Consider the following 21,364-nt stretch of genomic DNA (forward strand, 5'->3'; position numbering starts at 1 on the left):
ACTCCGACCACCGATCTCGACGTGGTCACTATGATCCACAACTTTCGAAATGAAGTGTGTGACATCCGAGAATACGGTGTAGGCGGCAACACATAAAGGGTTGTAGAGGAGAACTCTTTGCCTTTCACGGCCCACGCGGCCTAAAACATCAGGCACACACGGCGTGCGCTGACCTCTGCGAGCCGCGCCCACCAATTTATGCCGCACGCTCCATGCCAAAAAATCAAGAGGCTCTCCTCAGCCTCCCAAGCACTATAAATACCTCTCCTTAGAGAGAACAGGTACACACACAATTCTCTCTCAAGAATACTCGATTCTAGCGTTCTGAAACACTGCCGATGACCTTCCACACTCTGTTTGCTCTGCCGAGCATACAATCTTTCTAAATATTCACTAACGAATATCGCCCCCACCTCACATAGCAATCAGACAAATGTTGAGCGTCGAAGCCAATTCAAATTAATGAGAATTTTTCCTTAAAAAAAAATCTCCATTGCCACATGTGATTCATTGGCTATTTTTAAAAGGAAGTTGAGACTTGGGGTTAGATAGCAATTTATTTGATATGGCTTGAGAGAATTATATACGACATCATATCAGAGAAAACGACATCGAAGTATATTAATTATGTATTCCGACATTCATTCTATATATCACTCTTGCTAACGTGCGCCGAGCTCTGGAGCTTTCATGGCGTCTAGAGAGAGAAACCCGAAGAGACTCCCTCTCTTCCCGTTCCTCTCTCTCGTCTGCTTCGTATCCGTCTTCCTTATCCTCTCTCTCATCCGAAACACCTCATTCTTCTCGCTTTCTCCTCGGACCACCGGCGACCGAGACGCCAGTTCGACCCTCCGGTGCGATCTCTCCGACGGCGCTTGGATCCGCGGCGGCTCTCCGGCGAGGTATGACCACACTTGCAAGGAGATTTTCAAGGGTTGGAATTGCGTTGCGGGGAACAAGTCGAACGGCCTCGATCTCCTCCAATGGCGATGGAAGCCCAGACTCTGCGAGATCTCGCGGTTCGATCCGCAGAGGTTTCTCCGCACTTACGCGAACACTAGCATTGGTACTTCACTTTCTCGCTTTCTCAATTTGAGATCAGAACTCAGAATTTGACATAGCTAGGTTTTGGTTAAATCCATAGATCCTAGTTAGAGAGTCTTCAGGTATATGTATTATGAAGTGATGTCTTAACTGTACAGTGCAGGGTTTATTGGAGATTCGCTGAATCGGAACATGTTCGTTTCTCTGTACTGCTCTTTGAGAGCTTCTTCAAGCTCCGGGGAAGTGAAGAAATGGAGGCCAGTCGGTGCCGATCGAGGCTTCACCTTTCTCCGCCATAATCTCACTGTCGCATATCACCGGACGAACCTTTTGGCTCGCTATGCCAGGTAAGCTATCTTCTCCAACAGCGTTGTCACGTGAATTATGGAAAAGAAAGCGAGCTAAGTTTCATATCCATTCATTGATATCACATTTGGTTCAGGTGGTCGGCAAATCCTAGCGGCGGGGTTTTGGAATCTCTCGGAATCAAAGAAGGTTACAGAGTCGATGTCGATGTACCTGACATCACTTGGTCAGATGCTCTGAGCTTTCACGACGTACTGATCTTCAACACAGGGCACTGGTATAACATTGGTTTTTCTCATCAAGTTTTTGAGAAATCACTTGAATTTTTTTGGCTATGTATATTATTTATTGGTTCAGATTTTTTGTGTCTCTTTGTATCGTAGGTGGTGGGCTCCTTCGAAATTCGACCCTGTAACATCACCGATGCTCTTCTTCGAAAAGGGTCAACCCGTTATTCCACCGGTGACCCCCGATGCGGGCCTCGATATGGTTTTAAAGCACATGGTTGGTCTTTTTTTTTTTTTTTTTTTCGGAGATCAAGAATTCGTTTGTATTTAGCGCGATCGTCAACATCTCTTACGATGTCTGATGAGTTTTGTTAGTCCGTGATAGGTAGAGCATGTTGAGAAGAGATCGAGGCCAAACGCAATCAAATTCTTTCGGACACAATCACCGAGACATTTCGAAGGAGGCGATTGGTATCAAGGTGGTACGTGTTCACGAACGAACCCGTTGTCGCATGAGCAGGTGAGATTTGGCTAACACCTCCACAGAAAAATTAGTAGTTCTACTATTCAATAATCTTTTAAGTGTAAAAAGGTCATTGGAGGGTCATTAGAGTTTCAAGAGAAGATTTGTCAAAAGTTTATAGTATTTTAGTAATAATTTATCCTGTAGAGATTGATTCACCTCTCGAATCGTAAATCTGTTAGACCCTGAAGGGTAATTAGTAATTTATTTATTGAATTGTATTTTAGTATAAACAAGTTATTAGGGTTTGAGAAGCTGACTTATTTAATTTCTTTAGTCCTGAAATTGTGTATACAGAGAGATTGGATTACCTCTCGAATGGTGAAAGAGCTTATCTATAATATTTGTAATTTGCGTTTGGAGCTACCCAAGTCATATCAGAATTGTTATCAATATAATTATTGTTAATTGTATTGAGAGTATATATATTTCTTAGCTTGTGTCTTCTTAACCAGCTTCCTAAGTATAGAATCCAAGATGAACCCAATGCTTCACCGAGCCTGACTTTTTTGTTTATTAATCTATTTTTGTCAAGGTCGAAGAACTCTTTTCGGTCGAGAATAACGGGACCAATGTGGAGACCCGCGTCGTGAATCAGCACCTATTCAAAGCTCTTGAAGGTTCTCACTTTCGTGTTTTGGACGTAACGAGCATGAGCGAGTACAGAGCCGATGCACATCCATCCACAGCCGGAGGGAAAAAACACGACGACTGTATGCATTGGTGCTTGCCTGGGATCACCGATACTTGGAATGACTTGTTGGTAAATCATCTAAATAACATTGAGCATTAGGAACTGATAAAAACCTCTTATTTTATCATGTTATTCCTATTTTATGGGGCTTAGTTCCGTTGCGGGTTAAATTGAACTCCAAGGTGTTTCCTTGGTAGAGACGAGGGACGGTCACAAAAACCAAATACAAGACAAACCCTTCTTCTCTTTGGTGCGTCCCTTTTCCCGATAGATTTGTTACCGTTATATTCATTTGGGCCTCTTAGAAAGGTGTTTAAGTTATAAATTAAAGAGATGAAAAAGTTTATTTTGGCAATGTAGCACAGTAATCATATTTTCTTGATGACCCCAAGGGGTTTGGTCTAGTGCTAAGAGCAATTCTTGAGACTCTATAAGACCCCGGTTTGATTCCCATGGACGCAACAATTGGGGCCACTGGGGTAGTTTCCCGGTCGATAATGCCAGGAACTCGTGGATCTTGTCGGGTTTAACCTAGACACCATGGTTGTAATTTTTTTTTTCTTCCCTATTTTCTAAAATAATAATATTAGGGTTTAACACGGACACTATATATAATGCATTAGATTCATCTTCTTCCTCTTGATTTTTTTAGTGCAAGATATCTTTTTAATTTTTAATTTATTTAGAAACCCGTTAAAATTAAAAAAAATAAAAATCCCAAAACAAAAAAAAGAAAAGAAAAACCCAGATTCAAAACGCTTCACATGAAGCAGCAATCAATATATAAAATAAAGATTGCATAATATTCAGCCTAAATTCTTAGAACTATGCTAGTCTATACACAAGGTTTTTGGAAGAAGATTGTTTAAAACACAAGTAAATAGCTGTATATGAATAAGAGAGACTACTCCACTGCAATTATTTATTGGATAGCAAATATTGGCGCTTGCTTCTTTTAAGTAATGGTATCAAACTTCATTGGCGATCAGAATAACACGTATAAGCTATCATTCTGTTGATTTTGCCATCCTCTCTCCTTTATGCTTTCATTCCTTCATACATTCCCTTCACAACTTATGAAACTACTTCGGTATTTCATAAACAGCTAATGAAAAAAAAGGGAAGAATTGGTTATAATCACATTAATGAAAAAGAAAAGAAAAAAGAAAACTATCACATGCATGAAAATGATATTATTAAATTTGTTATTATGATGTATGTGATACAATATTCGTACTCTTAGAGCCACCGCTAAGCCCCAAATATGGGATGTATAATCTTAACTTATTTAATTCGTATTATATATATGCATAGTCCCACATCGACGAAGTAGTGAGGTATCAGATTGTTTATAAGTGTCTATGTGAACGCTAATGGACACGACCTTACTTGAACAGGATCTGTTCTATAGGCTCGTACCTCTGAATCCTTGATTTCTAAGGAGACAGAAACCCAATCCTGGTGGATGATCCATCACCGTCCGATCAGAGCGTGATTAACGGCTTCACGATCACCATGGTGGTCATGTGCTGTGGAGGATCGTTCTCAGCCAAGCCCAGGTTGCTCGGTTGGGGTGGTCGTACGGTTGTCTGACAGGTTCCAATTCTTTTTTTTCCTTTTAATTAAAAAAAATACTAAAATATTTATTATTTATAGTTTCCCAACTTCTTTTTTCTTTTCCATCTCAAATTAAAATTCCATTTCTTAGCTATAAGTTATATATCACGATTTTTTATTTTTTATTTTTTATTTTTTATTTTTTTCATCTTGTTTTCTTTTTATTTCAAATTAATTTTTTAGCTAAATTTTGATCCTGTTACTTATTATAACTATCCTATAACATCTTTTTTTTTATATATATATTTTTTATATTTTTTTTTTCTTTTACAGCGTGGAGTCTTTTTTTTTTTTTTTTTTTTTTTTTTTTTTTTTTTCTGACTTGGTAAAATTTCCTTGGTATTTGACACAGTTAAAAAAAAAAAAAAATACTAAAATCTTTATTTTTTATACTTCCCCAACTTCTTTTTTCTGTTCCATCTCAAATTAAATTTCTAATTTCATTGCTTAGTTATAACTTATATCACGATTATTTATTTTTTCATCTTGTTTTCTTTTCATTTCAAAATTTTTTAGCTACATTTTGATCCTTTTACTTATTATAACTATCCTATAACATCTTTTTTTTTTTTTTATGTTTTTTTCCCTTCTGAATTGGTAAAATTTCCTTGATATATTTATACTGTAACATTTTTTATCTTCCCATTTCCCATCTAATTCTATTTCTAGTTACCATTTCTATATTTATATTACGATTTTAGTTTTCTTTTTGAAACTCTACATTTTCAAATTAAATTTCAGATTGATAAAAAAAAAAAAAAAATTCCGATTCCAACCTGATCTTTATTGGTTTTGCCTTTTGCGATTATTCATGACGCTGAATATGGCCGGTATTTGTCTAGTTTAAATTTACATGATTTTTCTTTGCCATTTCCAAAAGTCAAGAAAGTATTGGGCTGGGGTTTGATTTTGTATTAAATATGAGTAATTAGAAAAAAAAAAAAACATAAACAGAAGAATTAATAATATTTTTTTAATGAGCAAATGAGAAATTTTATGTAAGTTAAAAGCTGAAAGGTAAAGTGAAAAACACATCTAAGAGTGTTTTGTATGTACAGCAATGACACTTGTCAAACATCGGATATTTTCCTATGTTCTCTAATAAGTTGGCTTGGTCCAATAATTTATCATTGATTGTTTTGATAGTGAAGGTAAAAAAAGCTTGAGCAGTTAGATAAGATTGTCTTAATAAAGTCTTTGTGTGTTTATCAATCATTGAATGTGTGTGAGCTATATCATAAACTCTCTCTCTCTCTCTCTCTCACTAATTAATTTGGAATTAATGGCGAGAAAGGAAGGAGAAGAAGATGAGGTGATCCTGCTGGATTTGCGGGTGAGCATGTTCGCAGCGCGGGCCCGGATCGCCCTAGAAGAGAAGGGCGTGAAGTACGAGTGCCGAGAAGAGGATCTGGAGAACAAGAGCCCGCTATTGGTCGAGATGAACCCGGTCCACAAGACCATACCTGTGCTCATCCACAACGGAAGGCCTGTTTGCGAGTCCCTCAACATCGTCCAATACATCGACGACATCTGGCCTCACGTCGCCCCGCTCCTCCCCTCCGACCCCTACCACAGGGCCCACGCTAGGTTTTGGGCCGACTACATCGACAAAAAGGTGTATATATATATATATATATATATATATATATATATATATATATCAATTGACTAAATTGAATTTACTGTTATGACTATGTGAGTCTCACTGTCATCAATTTAAATGAGATTTTTTGTGTAACCCAACAATGGACGGGCCTAATTCTCTAGTTTTGTTGCGCTGAGAAGTAATCAATATTTTTTTTTTGGGTAATTTAACAAAAATAACCAATTTAAACGTTGAGAATTGTTAAATAGTCAAGGTTTAGTAAATATTAGGTAAATAGCCAATTTTATATATTTACAAACGCAAATATTAAGTCAATGTTCACTGTCATATTAAGCCACGTCATCATCATATTTACTTAATATTTACCAAACTTTGATTATTTAGCAATATCAAACGTTTAAATTGGTTATTTTTCTAATTTTTTGTATTTTTTTTTTCAATGATAGGAGAGACTAATATAAGCTAGTATAAAAATATATTTGCTGGAATTGAAAGAGGATGTATGATATAGCTTATATGTGTCCATGTAAATACAAAAGAGTGAAAGTGCGATCCATTCACGTGGAACTGATTCATTGTCCTTCAACGTATTTTTGTTCACTTGGTGCTAATACAGTGCGTGTACTGCGAATTAGTGTCTTCATTTTCATATTCTGTAGAGTTGTTTTAAGGATCGAAGTGATTATATATATGACGTAGATTTACGACAGCATGGGGAAGATGTGGACAAGGGAAGAAGAAAAGCGCGAAGCGGGCAAGGAGGAGTTTTTGGGTGTGTTGAAGGTGTTGGAGACGGAGCTCGGAGACAAGCCTTTCTTCGGCGGTGACGTGTTTGGCTATGTCGACGTGGCTCTCATCGGTTTCTACAATTGGTTCCTCGCCTACGAGGCCTTTGGCTACTTCGTCATCGACACCGAGTGCCCTAAACTCGGCCCGTGGGCCAACCGGTGCCTCCGCAGGAAAGCCGTTGCCCATTCCCTCCCCGACAACAACGAGGTCATGGAAATCTCTCTCCGCCTTAGGACCAAATTAGGTATCCAATAAGTTGTATATCCTAGGTCCAACTTGTTTGCTTATCCTGTGAAGAAATCAAAATTATTGTTGTACTTGAGCTCTTATACTGAAATAGCCTTCTAAACCAATGTTATAGTTTCTTTTTGGGAGATGTATGTTCAGGTCATTCCAAACTTATATGAAGTTCAGTAATTAATGCTTCTACGAGCTCAGGCTAGATTGAGCATTTGAATTAGTGAGATAGCAATATCCTCCGGAGTCAATGGGTTTTCATTTGGAGTTGATGAACTCCCTCCTTCATCTACGAAAAATCACCACAAATAATATAATTGTTTTAGAATTGGAAAAAAAAATCTACAAACTTATAGACCGCCATAAACAAGCAAGACCACCGTGTATATATAAAGGGAAAAAAACCACTACATACCACCATATTAAATTTCCACTACAACAAATGAGCCTAAATATCTCCTACATACCAACAAACCATTTCTTTTATTTCACTCAAATGCATATAATATTCCTACAACTAACTGAGCCTAATAAAATTTCTCCTAATTCACTCAAACTCAACATCGTCGGCATGTGACTGAGATGCAAGTAGTGCTGCTAGATCTTTGGGTTTGAAAATGGCAGATTTGGCTCTAGTGGTTATTGTGAGTGGAGTGTTCTGAAGCTCTAAACATGGGAGGCAATGTGAGTGGGTGATAGAGAATGATTTCTCTTTTGTTGTTGCTATTGGTTTCATCAAGGTCATTGTGTGGTCGGTGTGCTAAGTTGTGAGTGAGAGTTTGAGTATCTGATTCAAGAGTGAGAGTTTGATTATCAAGTTCAGATAGGTCATTTGTAGGTACTGTGGAGTTTGATGTTGGTGTATCTGTGGCTGTGAGTGTTTCAGACATGTGAGAGAGATAGGGTACTAGGATTGTGTGAATGTAGGTTGGTTTGTTTGTGTTTGTTTCCAATTTGTTTTTGCAGTCTGGAAAGCCAAGAGCGTATGGATAACATTTCTTATCAAACACTACACTACTAGCCACATAGACATGCCCAGATTTGTGTAAGCATTTATAACCTTTGTGTCTACCATTATAGCCAATAAATGCACATCTGATCTGTGATAAGGATAACAAGCACAACAATAGGCCTTCAGTATGTTGATATTCAATGGCTTGTTGTAGACAAGTTCATATTGAGTTTTGAACTTGAGAACGGAAGTTAGTAGAGTATGTTAAGTAGAAACACATCTGTTGAGAAGGCATGCCACCACTGTTTCAGTGGCATTGAGCTTTTAGCATGTAGAGTTAGCCCAAGCTCTACTATGTACTCGCCTCGAACTCTTGTCCTTAATTAGTGATAAATGCGTTTCTTACGTATGAATAAACCCTCATTTAGCTTGAAGCTAGCACGTTCTTGAGTGAATTTGATGGTTATTATGAGTGTTTCAGGTGAATTTCATACTTTGGGTGTATAATCAGGAACTAGGACAACTCTGGACCTATTTTGGAGCTCCCAGTAGTCAAAACAAGCAAAAACCGAGAAAGTCAAAGCTGGGAATCGCAAAAAGAAGACTCAGTGTGGCACAGAGAAATAGCAGCGCCGCGGTGAAACTCCAGTGGTTTTGTGCACTGGGAGACTGCCAAGATCGCGACGCAATGGATTTTGGGTGCGGCACGGTGGACTTTGGCGTGCCGCGCTGACGATGGATTTAAAGAGATTTTCTCCGAATCTTGAGTAAATCTGGGCATTAGATCTCATCTAAAGCCCAGATTGACTCTGAAAATACACCTTTCACCTAATAAAAACAACTTTTGTAACCTACAAACACAATCTATCATTCATTCTAGTTTTTATTTTACTTTGCATCCTTCGAGAGCTTTTTGAGAGGAGAGACAGCGTTCTTTGTTGGAATCGACAACTTCGACTGTGCACTTGAACTCCACCCTCTATTTTCCACTTCTGTCCCATTAATAATGAGCATCGGGTAGATTGAAGAACGCGAAGAACATGTCATCATGGAACGAACTCGGGATACGAGTTCATGGCATCTTGACTCGAATGCGACCACTTGGTTTGGCCTCGGATCGGACCGCTTGTGTCTATAAATCGTTGTCAAAAAATGAGCGACAACATTTTGGCGCTAGAAAGATGGTACTTCCTGACTTGGCGACCACGTTCCCTCTACCACTTCTTCTTCTTTCACTCCCGTACACTCTCGAATAATGACTCAAGTGCCTGCTGCGTCTTTGGCAGAAAACAACCCAAACATCCGAGCGACTAACTTGAGACGTGACCAAGCCCCGTGAGCGACTAGGTCTAGGTATGATATCCGCCACCTATCCTACCAGGGAGGTGACCTATGGCCTCGTGAGAACGAGGAGCAGCCTAGCGAGCTAGGTTCTTAAGGAAACCACGTGGAGCTCGTGGAGAAGAACGACCGTAGGATCGCCGAGCTTCTTGCTCAACCTGGGGTAAACATAGTTCTCCTACCATTCTACAGGGTTATGGCTTTGATAGGGATAATCCAGCCCATGCGCAAGGTGCCAAAAATGCCGACGACGAGCTCAACTACATCGAGTAAACCATATATGAAGAGTCCCATTCGCAAAACGAGCTTTAGAGGAATGGTGGAGACACACAAAATGACATTCGAGCCCAAGCGGCTTGATCGTATTGTCAAAATTCTGGAAATTCTTGAAGGTGCGCCACCTCGAGAGAGGGACACTCGCAGCCTTCTGCACTCAATGAGGCGGCTCGGGGAGATGATAATGCTGATAGTCGGAATGTTTAAATCTGGACGCATTTGAGGAATGATAATAAACATCGAACGACGATTGTGGATTTGAGAGAACACCTCAACGCGCATAAGGGCTCTCGAGGAGGGGACCTCCGACAAAGGTTAAGTTCTTGAAGGGATGTGCCAATGGCTCCGACCCTTGGGAATCCCCAGGCGAACATAGTGGACGATGTTGTTAATGGTGCCCACAAGAAGAGTTGTAGTGTGTATTTATGTACATTTGATGTCATATAGTCTTATGAAGACTCTTGCTTGTAACTGCTTATTTATTAATAAAAAGTTGAAACGTTCATTCATTCCTCCTTGTCTGTTTGAAGCTTTATGATAAAACATTAGTCTTTAGTCCATAAATAAACTAACCAACTTACGAAGAAACAAATGTAGATTTGCATGAACAAACTCTTCGTAGTTTGCTTAAAACGATATATTCACAATCTAAGGGTCAAAAGACTATTGACCTCAGTATGATTGTTAGAAGAATCTATGATGTCTGGTTATGAGGCATTAAGAGTTGGAGACTCTATAGTTCTTCTAGGTATCTTCCGAAGGTACTGAATTGACCAGTGCACTTCTAGAGACAAGATAAGAACAAACCAATTAACCTCTTATGTCTCGAAGTCACTACGTATGAATTGCATCGTGCTTACTTTAATCCTGAAATGAGACATGCCATTTCACAGCTTACGTATTCTCATTTGAGAAAGTCAGAGTTCGGACTCACTATGTGATTCCGAACAAGGCCTATTAGTGAAGTACTAAGTTGTGAGAATGTCATGAGTAACTTTGTGAAGTTCTCATAGATATGGAATTCATGTACAAGATTGCTGAAATGCAATGTATATCACCTCATGCTTTGTTCCTTGGAGTGTGAATAAATGAACTGGCCAGTGTCCAAATTGAGTCTTGAATCTTTTGGATGAAACAATGTGACTTGTTAGCTCCTCGTCAATACATTGTTTCTAACTTATTCACAAGTGACAAAGGAGTTGAGGAAATAACAGCTAGAATGGTAAAATGGTAATTTTGTAAATCCCGAATAGCTGATGATATTCATGAAGGGTAAACACTGATAATATTCTGTGGATCCACTCATTACAATTAGGTTGAATTCTTGAGTAGAAAATAAATTCATTTGAACCGAGAGATTTTCAGTGTCAACTCTTTAGTGGAGTCAGTTGACATTAAGCTAAACTTGGAAAAGGTTTGTGAACTTTTGAGTCCAAGTATTTAGCTCAAGCTTTGTTCATTTGGATCCATGAGGTCACTGTCACGAATCACATCGAGTAGGAATAGTTAAACTGGAAGCTAAGTCAAAACAAGAACGAAAATAGTCAAAAGGGTATTTTTGTCTTTTGAGACATAGAATGAAATGAATGTCAATAAATTTTTTGACAAGGTAATTTGATGACTCAATAACACTCGGCCATGACTTGATCATTGGGCCTTGTGGATTAATTTCATTTCATAAGAATTTTATTGAAAATTCTTAATGGGCCTTTTTCATGTTGTCATGAACAAATGAAGAAGCTTCTAGAAGCTCCTTCTAGAGACAATATGGGCGCCCAACATACCCAAAGAAAGAGAAATATTTTGTGCATAAATGTATCAAGATACTTGCCAAAAGAAAAAGAGGAAACAAATTTGCATGAGGATGCTTAAGGGAATTCGGCCAAGGCATGAAGGGAACAAAAGAGGAAACAAATCCAAGGGCTTCTAGAAGCCTATTAGGCCGTGTGACTCTAAGGGAAGGAGAGCAATATTTGCTCATGAATATGTGATATTCAATGATAGAGGAAACTACCTTATTGAAGGTAAAACCTCCCCTATAAATAGAGGCCTCATTCCCTTCATTTCATTCATTCCACATAAGTTAGAGATTGAGAGCCTCTCTCTCTGGACCTTGTGGCCGAACTCCTCTCTATCTCTCTCTAGTCAATTTCGTTTTATTGTTTTGGCACCTAGGTCCTCACTTGACCTAGTGTTTAGCTCTGCGACTTCAAGACTCGCTCTTAAGTCGTAGTGTTTAAAAGTGCCCACACACTAATTCCTTTTCTCTCGAGTGATTTAGTGATAGAAACTTTCGTGGTTGCTTGAGTTGCCGTGGAAGGAAGAGAGACGTACGGGAGGGGAGACGAACGTTGCAACGTTTTTCCAAAAGCTTCTCAACGTTCAAGCGTCTAAAAAGGTTAGTAAACTTCTATGCTCATATTAGTTTTTATTTACATGTGCTTGCTCTTGTCTAGGTTAGTAAAAACTGTTTTACTTGAAAAATAAAATTTTTAAAATTCCGCCGCTTATCGAAGCGTTAAACTTTTTCTTAAACCCTAGATCGATTCCAACAGACGAGGCATCTAATGAAAGGCGACAAGTCACGCCTATGACCCAGACTATCGGCGAGAGATAGTTAGAGCTTCTAGGACACGAAATAGGAGAGATGAACAATCATAAACAATTAAATAAATAAATGAAAAAATCAAATTAATCAAGACAACTGTTTTTATAAGGATGCTGAGATATTCGATGATTGAATTTGTTCTAAAATAAGTATTATTTTATCATAAGAAAAATAATGTTAATTTTTTTTTATAGAATTTGAGCATTGTAACCACTAGGACAAAAAGCACTTTAAGTCGCATCCAATGATCAATATGGATGCAACATTTGATTCGAAAAAGTTGCATCTAATAGTCCGCATCTGTTGATCATGGATGCGACTAGTCGCATCAAATTTCTTATACAACGTAGTAGTAAATATTTTACATTCGAGATGTTTTGTAAAATAACATTAAACTAACGTTTTGTTAGCTAACAATAAATGTAAAACTATTTCTTTCGCGCTTTAAACCACTTTTTCATTGTGGCTGATCCTCTTCCGTCTCTGCCTCGGGATGCGCTGCTGCCTCCACTTGCGCCGCTGCCGCTAGGACGCTCTCGCTGGAACTCTACAGAATCTGGCATCTGGTCATCAGCCCTTGTAACTGGTGGCGGCGTAGTCTTAGGCTGCGGTTTCAAGGGCGACAGTTGACTCGGTCTCATGCTTTGTGTGAGCTTGAAGATCTGTCGCTGCATCTGCTCCATCATGGCATGTTGGGCTTGCACTGTAGACTGCAACTCGCGAACCATTGGATCGTGCCGAGTGCGAGAGGACAAACCTGATGAGAGCTCGTGTCTTGAGCTGTAGCGAGGAGCAAAGCTCCCCTAGGGATCGAGGGACCTATACCAGTTTCTCAATCTCGACACCGATGTCCATATCTGTGCCTTCTTCCTTCGCTTGCCACTGAATATCCGCCGTTTGACTATGAATTTGTTCCTTTACAAATGTGATAAAAAAACAATAAATATTATCAGATAATAATTAATACGTAATTAACATGATTAAAGTAATGCAACATTACAACTTACATAGAGGCCTTTCGCAACTTCTATCGTCTAGTTGTCTTTGTAATCTTGGTGGTAGTGCTGCCACATCTCTAGTGCGGAGCCAAAGGTCCAATCTTCCCTCATCTTCAAGTATTAATCAAAATACGCGCAACGTGTTAATATATAAATATTAAATATTGCAATTGAAATTCGACGAATCAACAACTTGCTTGCATCCGACGACGAGCCAAGAAAGATATCGACCCCTGTCGACTCTTTGTCTTCTTCTTCTAATTTTTTTGTTGCATTCAAACACCCAAAATACTTAAACACTTTCTCTACATACCCAAAACTTCCTTCCAACATCGCTTTACCTTCGACATTAATCCAAGTAAACCAAAACCGACTAAGCTTGGATGAGCAAACACTTGTATTAACTGATATGAAATTCAACATAATTTAAGAAAAAAAATCACGATGAAAAATAGAATTTCGCAATTTGTATGAAATTCCATTGAATTATCAAAATGTCCTTCAAAATTAATAAATTGGCTTTTCAAATTTCTTCAACATTCAGCGATAATGTTTACAGATACACGTATTATCAATGCATAAAGTTATATAGGTTAAAGTCAAATCACAGAAAACAAAAATCTTGACATATTGCTTTATATATTTTCCAATTCAAAATTTAGCTTTTATGGATTATTTATAAATTATTGATAAATCAAGTTGGCCCAACTGTTCTAGGACAATATTAAATAAGAATTGTAATTTTCTTCAAGCTGGCCCAAATTGAAATATCAGAGGACGATATGTGTTATATGTACCAGTGAGACTGTGTTATAAAGTAATAGCGCCAAATTTATTTCATTGTCAATAAAAATAAGAAAATACTTCTTCGCGGTTATTGACCCAGTCAAGTTAACACAATAACGATGTTTTTCATTTTTTTTTTCCTATCAACTTGTGAAACGGACATGAGAATACAAATTTCCATGAAGTCGATGCCAATCATGTAATGAAACGTCTAATACGCTGAAAAAAAGTCTTTGTGCTTAAGTCTCTGCAGATCTTTCGTCAACTTGTAATCAACAATCAGTCATTTTTTTCATTGGATGTGAATTGCAGTTTATCATTAAAAATATCTAAATATGGAAGAGAATAGCAACTTTTCGTTTTCCTCTAATCAGTCATTTTTTTCATTGGATGTGAATTGCAGTTTATCATTAAAAATATCTAAATATGGAAGAGAATAGCAACTTTTCGTTTTCCTCTAAAGTCTTTACAATATACATTAAACACACAAACAAAAACTGATTATTTGAAAACAAAAATACGATAATTTATAACGCAAGCTAAGGTTTTTTTTTAATATACAAAGTATAACAAATGATTAACCATTTTTTTTCTGTAAACAAATAAAAACCCCATTATTTAACAAACATAAACGGATTGAGTTGTGTTTATTAACTAACAAACAAAACTTGAACAATATTTATATCAAATATGTTCTAAATCGTTTGTAACAAAAAATCCTACGGAACAGGATTGAATGAAGCTTTTGAGTGCCAAATTGTGAATTCATTAAAAGTTTCTTATTTTGTAGTTAGTGCGTTTATCTCTTTTTTTAATTAAAAAAACAAATCTTTGTTTACCGTATTAATGGGATCTTTTTACTCTTTGAAACCATTAAGTATTTACTGGTTTCATTTATTCATTCGTACTCTTTCTCAAAGGGAAGTACTTGCTGTGAGCAATCTTCTCCTTGATTCGGCATAATTGAGCATAAATTTGATTAGAGATACCTTCTTGCTATGCACGGAGCCAGTATAGCATTTAACTTAGTTTTTTCTTTACCTAAAAAATTTACAAATTAACCCCTCTGAACTTGTTTATTGCACATTCTGACTTTGCTGTTTTTGGTTTTAAATATGGAGCACACAGCAATTGGAAGGACTATCCTTCTCATTGTGCTGAACTAGCTATTTTCCAGTAGTGAAAATTCTAATATTTTCCTCAAAAAAAAAAAAAAGATCTAGGTCGACAAACAAATTCGAATGAGAGCAACAAAAACAGAGGAAATGCTCAAAGGCTGAGCAAAATAGAGGAAAAACATACTCATAAACTTTGTGCAAAAAACAAAAGAAAGAAAATGTGGCAGAAAATTGTGTGATGTCTTGAAGCTGGTTAGATCGAAGGTCGATGTACTTAAGGTATTATTCAGTGGTGGAAGTGGGCTCATCATAACTATATGAACCGTTGCCGAGATTATAATATCTCCCTTCAATTTTGTTTTGGCAAAGGTTTAAGTGTCCTACACGCTCTAAGTTTTTTTAGACTGCTTGAGTGGTTATAATATCAGAGTTTTAGGTTAAAATGGTTTAGGTGGTTAGCGTAGTTTTAGGTTAATATGAGATGCCAACACAGAGTGATCAACATAATAAGCAAACGTGTGTGTCAGGTTCGCCGATAGAGAGCCGGAAGATGGTGTTCAAAATCAACGGTAAATTATATCAAATATATATATATATATATATATATATATATATATATATATATATATAAAGAAAAAACAATATCAGATATTCATTTTGCTTCTTTGGTAATAGACATTGTCAACTAAACTTAATCAAATAAATTCGGAAAAGGCATATTTCTACATTATTAATGTTATACGTAGTTGTAGGACTATTAATGTTTTGTATTTTTTGTATTTTTTTTTCATATTCTTTTATGGTTCATTAGGTATATAGCCAATTTAAACGTTTGCTTTTGCAAAATAGCCAACGTTTCGTAAATCTTATAAATAAAAGGTTGGCTAATTTACAATTCTTATAATTTAGGTGGCTTAGGTAGCCAATTTTTTGTAAATGGGTTATTAAGTTATATAGCCACACGGTTATAGTGAATTGAGATATAGCCCACCTTTGGTTAATTTCTTGTAAATAGCCAAGTTAACTTATTAACAGATTAGTAAAAGACTTATTTAACTCAACCAAACATATAAAAAATGTAGTTAATAGGCTGCCACGTATGCAAGTTGGCTATTTACAAAGTATTTACCAAAGGTTGGCTAATTTACAATTCTTATAATTTAGGTGGCTTAGGTAGCCAATTTTTTGTAAATAAAATGCAGTGACTATTTATCTAAGATTTACAAAACGTTGACTATTTTGCTAAATCCAAATGTTTAAATTTGCTATTTTGTTAAAAAAAAATTCTTTTATTCATTAATCAAGTTGTGAAACTGACGTGACACCAGAAACAACATTTTTACACAATTGCTGATAGTTACAATAACTAGGCAACGAATAATATTTTCGTCAAGTCTTTATAGTCGTCTATGGTTGATCAACTCAACAAAATAAGTCTATCTAGACAAACATGGAGATTAAATTATAGATGTCACACTCACACCATTTAATATTTTGACGAATGCATGGTTGAAAATAGAAGTCTTTGTGCATACTTAACGACGTGGCCCAACATTTTACAACACTAATCCGTAGTCCTCTCCTTCTTCAATAATGGGTTGGGTTTTGTGGGTGTTTCCTCTTTTTCTCTTCTTCCTTTCTCCTACAACACATTCCTCACAACCACTTTGTCATCCTCACGAAAGCTCTTCTTTGCTCACATTCAAGAACTCTTTCATTGTTACAAATTTCCCGTATTCTAGAAACTATACAGCCTCATGGGACATGAACAAAGATTGTTGCAATTGGAGCGGAGTCACATGCGACGACGAGACCGGCCACGTCGTTCATCTCGACCTTTCCTACAGCGGACTCGAAGGCGTCATCGACTCCAACAATAGTCTTTTCTCTCTCACTCATCTCCAATCTCTCTATCTCGCAGCAAATGATTTCAAAGGCTCTTCAATCTCACCCAACTTTGGTAGGTTTCCCAATTTGCTTCATCTTGACCTTTCTTACTCCAATTTCAGTGGACACATTCCTCCAGAATTGGCTTACTTGTCCAACTTGCTCACACTTGATCTCACCTCTAATAGTGAAGATCAGTTGAGAGCTGAGACAGTTAGCTTGAAAAGAATTGTTGCGAACCTAACTCATCTCACAGAATTGAATTTAGGTTCTGTCAACATGCTTTACGTCTTACCCGATGCTTTCATGAACCTCTCAACTTCTCTTATAAAACTGAGGCTTAGATCCACTAAACTCGAAGGGATATTTCCAGAAAATATTTTTCGTCTGCCAAACCTTGAAGCTCTTTATTTATATAACAACCCACATCTCACCGGTTCATTCCCTCGACAGAATTGGACCAGTCAACTCAAAAGCTTGGACATTTCCAATTCGGGATTACCGATAGATATAACATATGTAATTCAATCTGCAAAAAAATTGAATAGTCTTTCAGTAAGTAATGTCAGTAATATCAACCTATCTTTTCCTCCTCCATCTTTCAGTAATATTACTTGGTTAAATATTATTGATAATCACTTGGGCGGTCAATTTCCATGGGTCTCCCTCAATCTACCCAAGCTGATTACTTTAGAACTATCAAATAACAAGGTCAACTACCCTATCTTTGTAGCAACTCTTCATCCTCATCCATTGAAAAGGCTTTTTTGTGTGACTCTTCAAGTCATCAACTCTTGGGATCTCTTCCGTTGAACATCGAATGCTTGATGTTAAGAAACAACTCTTTCGAAGGGACAATACCCACTTGGTTATATTCCCTTCCAAATCTGAAGTGCTTGGATCTAGGCTCTAATCACTTCACCGGTCATATTGGTCATTTCCATGATAGTTCACTCTTGTATATCAACCTCCGATCTAACCAGCTTATTGGCCATCTTCCGATTCTGCCTCTTTCAACGGTTGCATTTTTTGCATCCAACAATAAATTAAGTGGAGGAATTTCATCTCTAGTTTGTAACCAAAGTGTGCTCAAAGTCCTCGATTTGTCAAACAACAGCTTCAGCGGCAGCATTTTTCCGTGCCTCGGAAATTTCAGTAACGCTCTCTCCGTTTTAGATCTGCGAATGAACAAGTTTGATGGCATTGTTCCTTGCGCCTTTTCAAAGGGAAGCTCTTTGAGAACGCTGAATCTCAATGGAAACCTATTGGAAGGTCCGTTGCCACGATCTTTGCTCAATGCCAAGAGTTTGGAAGTCTTAGATGTCGGAAACAATAAACTAAATTGCTCTTTTCCTCGGTTCTTGGAGTCTCTACCAGAGTTACGAGTTCTTGTATTAAGGTCTAACAGGTTTCACGGTTTGATAAAGAATCCCAGGATAAAATCTTCGTTTCAGAATTTGAGAATCGTGGATCTCTCCAACAACAAATTCACAGGTGCTTTGCCAGCAAAATATTTTGAGAATTTCAAGGCAATGATCGGTGCATCTGCAAATAAGTTGGAATACATGGAATATCCAAATGATAGGACATCCTACTATCGAGATACTGTGATGATTTCAATGAAAGGTAACTACATGGAGCTGGTGAGAATCCAAACCATGTTCACAACTATTGACTTCTCGAGAAACGGATTCATAGGTGGGATTCCGAAATCGATCGGGAAGCTCAATTCGCTGAAAGGCCTTATCTTCTCTCACAACAAACTTACCGGTGTCTTGCCACCCTCGTTGGGAGATTTGAGTAATCTCGAGTGGTTAGACCTCTCTTTCAACGAGCTCGTTGGAGAGATTCCGCAACAATTGGCCTCAAATCTAAATCAGCTGGGGTTCCTAAATCTGTCTGACAACAATTTGAATGGAGAAATTCCTCGAGGAACACAATTCGACACGTTCAGCAAAAATTCGTTCAAGGGAAACTTGGGGCTCTGTGGATTTCCTTTGACAGAGCCGTGCAACGATGAAGAGGACGGCAATCAAGAAGTTGACGGCGTCGACGAAGGACAAAGCGCAAACCGAATGCTGACGTGGAAGTTATTCGCAACGATTGGATACGGGGTGGGTATTGGAATCGGAGTATCGGTTGGCTACATTGAATTTTTCAGTAGAAGATTCGATCGTTGGCTTCAAAAAAAGGATCGCTAAACGAAGACACTCAAATCTCTATCGGAAACTATAAAGGAGAGGAATTAAGGTGGGCTTTCTGTCTTTTTCATCTTTGGTATTATATATCTGCTTATTCAAATTTTTATAACTCTAGTTTTATTTCTACATAGGTATGAGCCGGAGAAGTGGTGTTGTGAATTCGACGTTTATTTGAAGATCAATCTATTACTTTGTTTATATTTTCTTGTATTATGATTAGATTTGGAAGACTCGTGCAAGGACTGATATGTGAGGATTTGCAATCTCGTTTCTCTCTCTCTCTCTCTCTCTCTCTCTCTCTTTTTCAGTGTTATCTTGTTTTAGGAATAAATCTGTAATTATTTTCTATCAATTTTATGTATTAAGGGCTCGTTTGGTAGGAAGAATGGAAACATGAGGGGATGGATTTAATGGGATGGAATAGAAAGAAAAAGAAAGTAGTAGATTATAAGTATTAAAAAAGTTCATTGGTATAAAAGGTGGAAATATTAAAATATATCCATTCATTGTTTGGTACAATTAGAAAAAAGAAGAGGATGTATGATTTTTATTATATTAAATTACATAAATACCCTCTTTATTATAATATCTTCAAATGTCCACTAAGAGGATATTATTGTGATATAGTCAAAATTGTTTTGTTATGCACAATCTATCCAAATGTGGAAGGATTGTTTTTTGGTGGATCCCACTAACATGAATCCATCCCTGATTCTCTTTTTTACCTTCTCCTATAATCCCTCAAATAGTTTCCATCCTTCCTATATTCCATCCTACCAAACATAGCCTAAGTGTCAACGTCAACGAGAGTATGGCCCAACGCATGATGTCAAATCATAATAACTTAATCAATGGCTTGGTTAACTTAATCATACTATCATTAATGATTGAATAATAGTAATCTTATTAAATATTATTAAATAAAATGTCTCAATCAAAATCAGCTTGAGTTCCTAAATCTCTTTGTGATGCAGCGGAAGCTAGAGAAATAAGTGACAATTTCGATCATTGATTCGGCGCACGAATGCCCAACCAAAGTTCCTCCAAGTGCTTTTGATTCGTCAGACGAATGCCCAACCAAAGTTCCTCCAAGTGATTTTGATTCGTCGGACGAATGCCCAAAACTCGAGCAACAAAATTGGATTCCAAACAGGGAAAACGAAGATTGAATATCTTGAAATATTTCTTAATCAAAGTCTGCCTTACAAAGTCTGAAACGCAGCCTTAAATACACAACAAAAGAAACCCAACAGTTGGGAAAAACCAAAAGACAACAACCGAAATTAAACACATAATTAACGCAAAATATTAAACGGGAATTAACTGCAGTAAACGTTTTTAGGAGCCGAAAAGTTGTTGTCGACAAACTCAAAAAGCGTTCCATGCAGATAACGTCCGTAGCTTCGAAACGAATGCGCCAATAGCAAAACTGATGCTCGCGTCAACCGGTGTGCCCCTCAAAGTCACGCGTGCTTGGACCGTTTCTCAAATCGTTCCAGAAACGTCAAAGCATGTTCGATGTGGGGCTGGACTGCATCATTCCCTCCGGGCTGGAAAGACTTCGTCCTCGAAGTCTGGTCGTCGTCGTCCGTTGGCTCGTCGCGAAAGGGAATGAGATACTTCACGTTGAACACGTCGGCGGTGCGGATGTACTCGGGAGCTTGAGGCGGTAAGCATTTGGATTGATTTTCTCGACGATCTCCACGGGTCCGATCTTCTTGACCACAAGCTTGTTGTAGTCACCGTTGGAGAAGCGTTCCTTGGTGAGGACAACCCAAACAAAGTCGCCGACCTCAAATTCGACGTGACGACGGTGTTGGTCAGTGCGAGCCTTATAGCGAGCATTGGCGGCGGACAGGTTGTCGCGTACGGTTTTGTGAACGTCTACAGCCCGGCAAAAAAATCAGCGGCCTTCTCAGGCGTCTTCTCAGTGCTTGGTATAGGAATAAGATCCAAAGGCCCGCGTGATTGAGCGGAGTAGACAACCTGAAAAGGACTGAAGCCCGTGCTCCGATTGACAACATGATTGTGAGCAAACTCAGCTTGACTAAGCTTCTGGTCCCACCCCTTTGGGTGATCGCCGATGAGGCATCGAAGTAAATTGCCGAGGGAGCGATTAACCACCTCGCTTTATCCGTCAGTCTGTGGGTGATA

At 37.9% G+C, this 21,364-nt stretch overlaps 2 protein-coding genes, 1 non-coding gene and 1 pseudogene across 6 annotated transcripts; all 4 read left to right on the top strand.

Moving 5' to 3' along the window:
* Positions 1 to 664: 664 nt before the first annotated feature.
* Positions 665 to 4,393, top strand: TBL13 (TRICHOME BIREFRINGENCE-LIKE 13). 2 transcript variants are annotated; one of them, XM_089624820.1, is made up of 7 exons: positions 665 to 1,066; positions 1,208 to 1,391; positions 1,487 to 1,627; positions 1,734 to 1,854; positions 1,963 to 2,097; positions 2,636 to 2,863; positions 4,192 to 4,393. In XM_089624820.1, exons 1-7 carry the CDS (start codon positions 691 to 693, stop codon positions 4,225 to 4,227), a joined length of 1,221 nt encoding a protein of 406 aa, XP_089480946.1. In that variant the 5' UTR covers positions 665 to 690; the 3' UTR covers positions 4,228 to 4,393. The 2 variants fall into 2 exon arrangements, with proteins under 2 accessions (XP_089480946.1, XP_089480945.1); XM_089624819.1 differs by lacking the exon at positions 4,192 to 4,393 and adding an exon at positions 2,992 to 3,171.
* On the top strand, positions 4,174 to 4,393 carry LOC149389751 (small nucleolar RNA U3). Its single transcript, XR_016301103.1, has one exon. It is a non-coding gene; the product is annotated as a small nucleolar RNA U3 (small nucleolar RNA).
* LOC149389752 (glutathione S-transferase U25-like) lies at positions 4,259 to 7,241 on the top strand. 2 transcript variants are annotated; one of them, XM_089624822.1, is made up of 3 exons: positions 4,259 to 4,390; positions 5,706 to 6,026; positions 6,717 to 7,241. In XM_089624822.1, the coding sequence occupies exons 2-3, from the start codon at positions 5,751 to 5,753 to the stop codon at positions 7,059 to 7,061; spliced, it is 621 nt and encodes a 206-aa protein (XP_089480948.1). In that variant the 5' UTR covers positions 4,259 to 4,390; positions 5,706 to 5,750; the 3' UTR covers positions 7,062 to 7,241. The 2 variants fall into 2 exon arrangements, with proteins under 2 accessions (XP_089480948.1, XP_089480947.1); XM_089624821.1 differs by lacking the exon at positions 4,259 to 4,390 and having other exon boundaries at positions 5,604 to 6,026.
* Positions 7,242 to 16,709: 9,468 nt separating this feature from the next.
* LOC149389753 (receptor like protein 27-like) lies at positions 16,710 to 19,562 on the top strand (annotated as a pseudogene). The gene is made up of 2 exons (XR_016300484.1): positions 16,710 to 19,259; positions 19,342 to 19,562. The product of XR_016300484.1 is annotated as a receptor like protein 27-like (transcript).
* The last annotated feature ends 1,802 nt before the right edge of the window (positions 19,563 to 21,364 follow it).

This window comes from Urtica dioica, chromosome 8, assembly GCF_054948205.1.
Source record: "Urtica dioica subsp. dioica isolate 48M chromosome 8, U.dioica_male_clone48M_v1_H2, whole genome shotgun sequence".
In the NCBI taxonomy this organism is placed as follows: domain Eukaryota; kingdom Viridiplantae; phylum Streptophyta; class Magnoliopsida; order Rosales; family Urticaceae; genus Urtica; species Urtica dioica.

Bases quoted from the DNA above. Each gene is read 5' to 3' on its own strand.
- TBL13 (XM_089624819.1), top strand. From the start codon at position 691: ATGGCGTCTAGAGAGAGAAACCCGAAGAGACTCCCTCTCTTCCCGTTC. The intron at 1,067-1,207 runs GTACTTCACTTT...TGTACAGTGCAG, and splicing joins TTACGCGAACACTAGCATTG to GGTTTATTGGAGATTCGCTG. The intron at 1,628-1,733 runs GTATAACATTGG...TTTGTATCGTAG, and splicing joins ATCTTCAACACAGGGCACTG to GTGGTGGGCTCCTTCGAAAT.
- LOC149389752 (XM_089624821.1), top strand. From the start codon at position 5,631: ATGTGTGTGAGCTATATCATAAACTCTCTCTCTCTCTCTCTCTCACTA. The intron at 6,027-6,716 runs GTGTATATATAT...TATATGACGTAG, and splicing joins CCGACTACATCGACAAAAAG to ATTTACGACAGCATGGGGAA.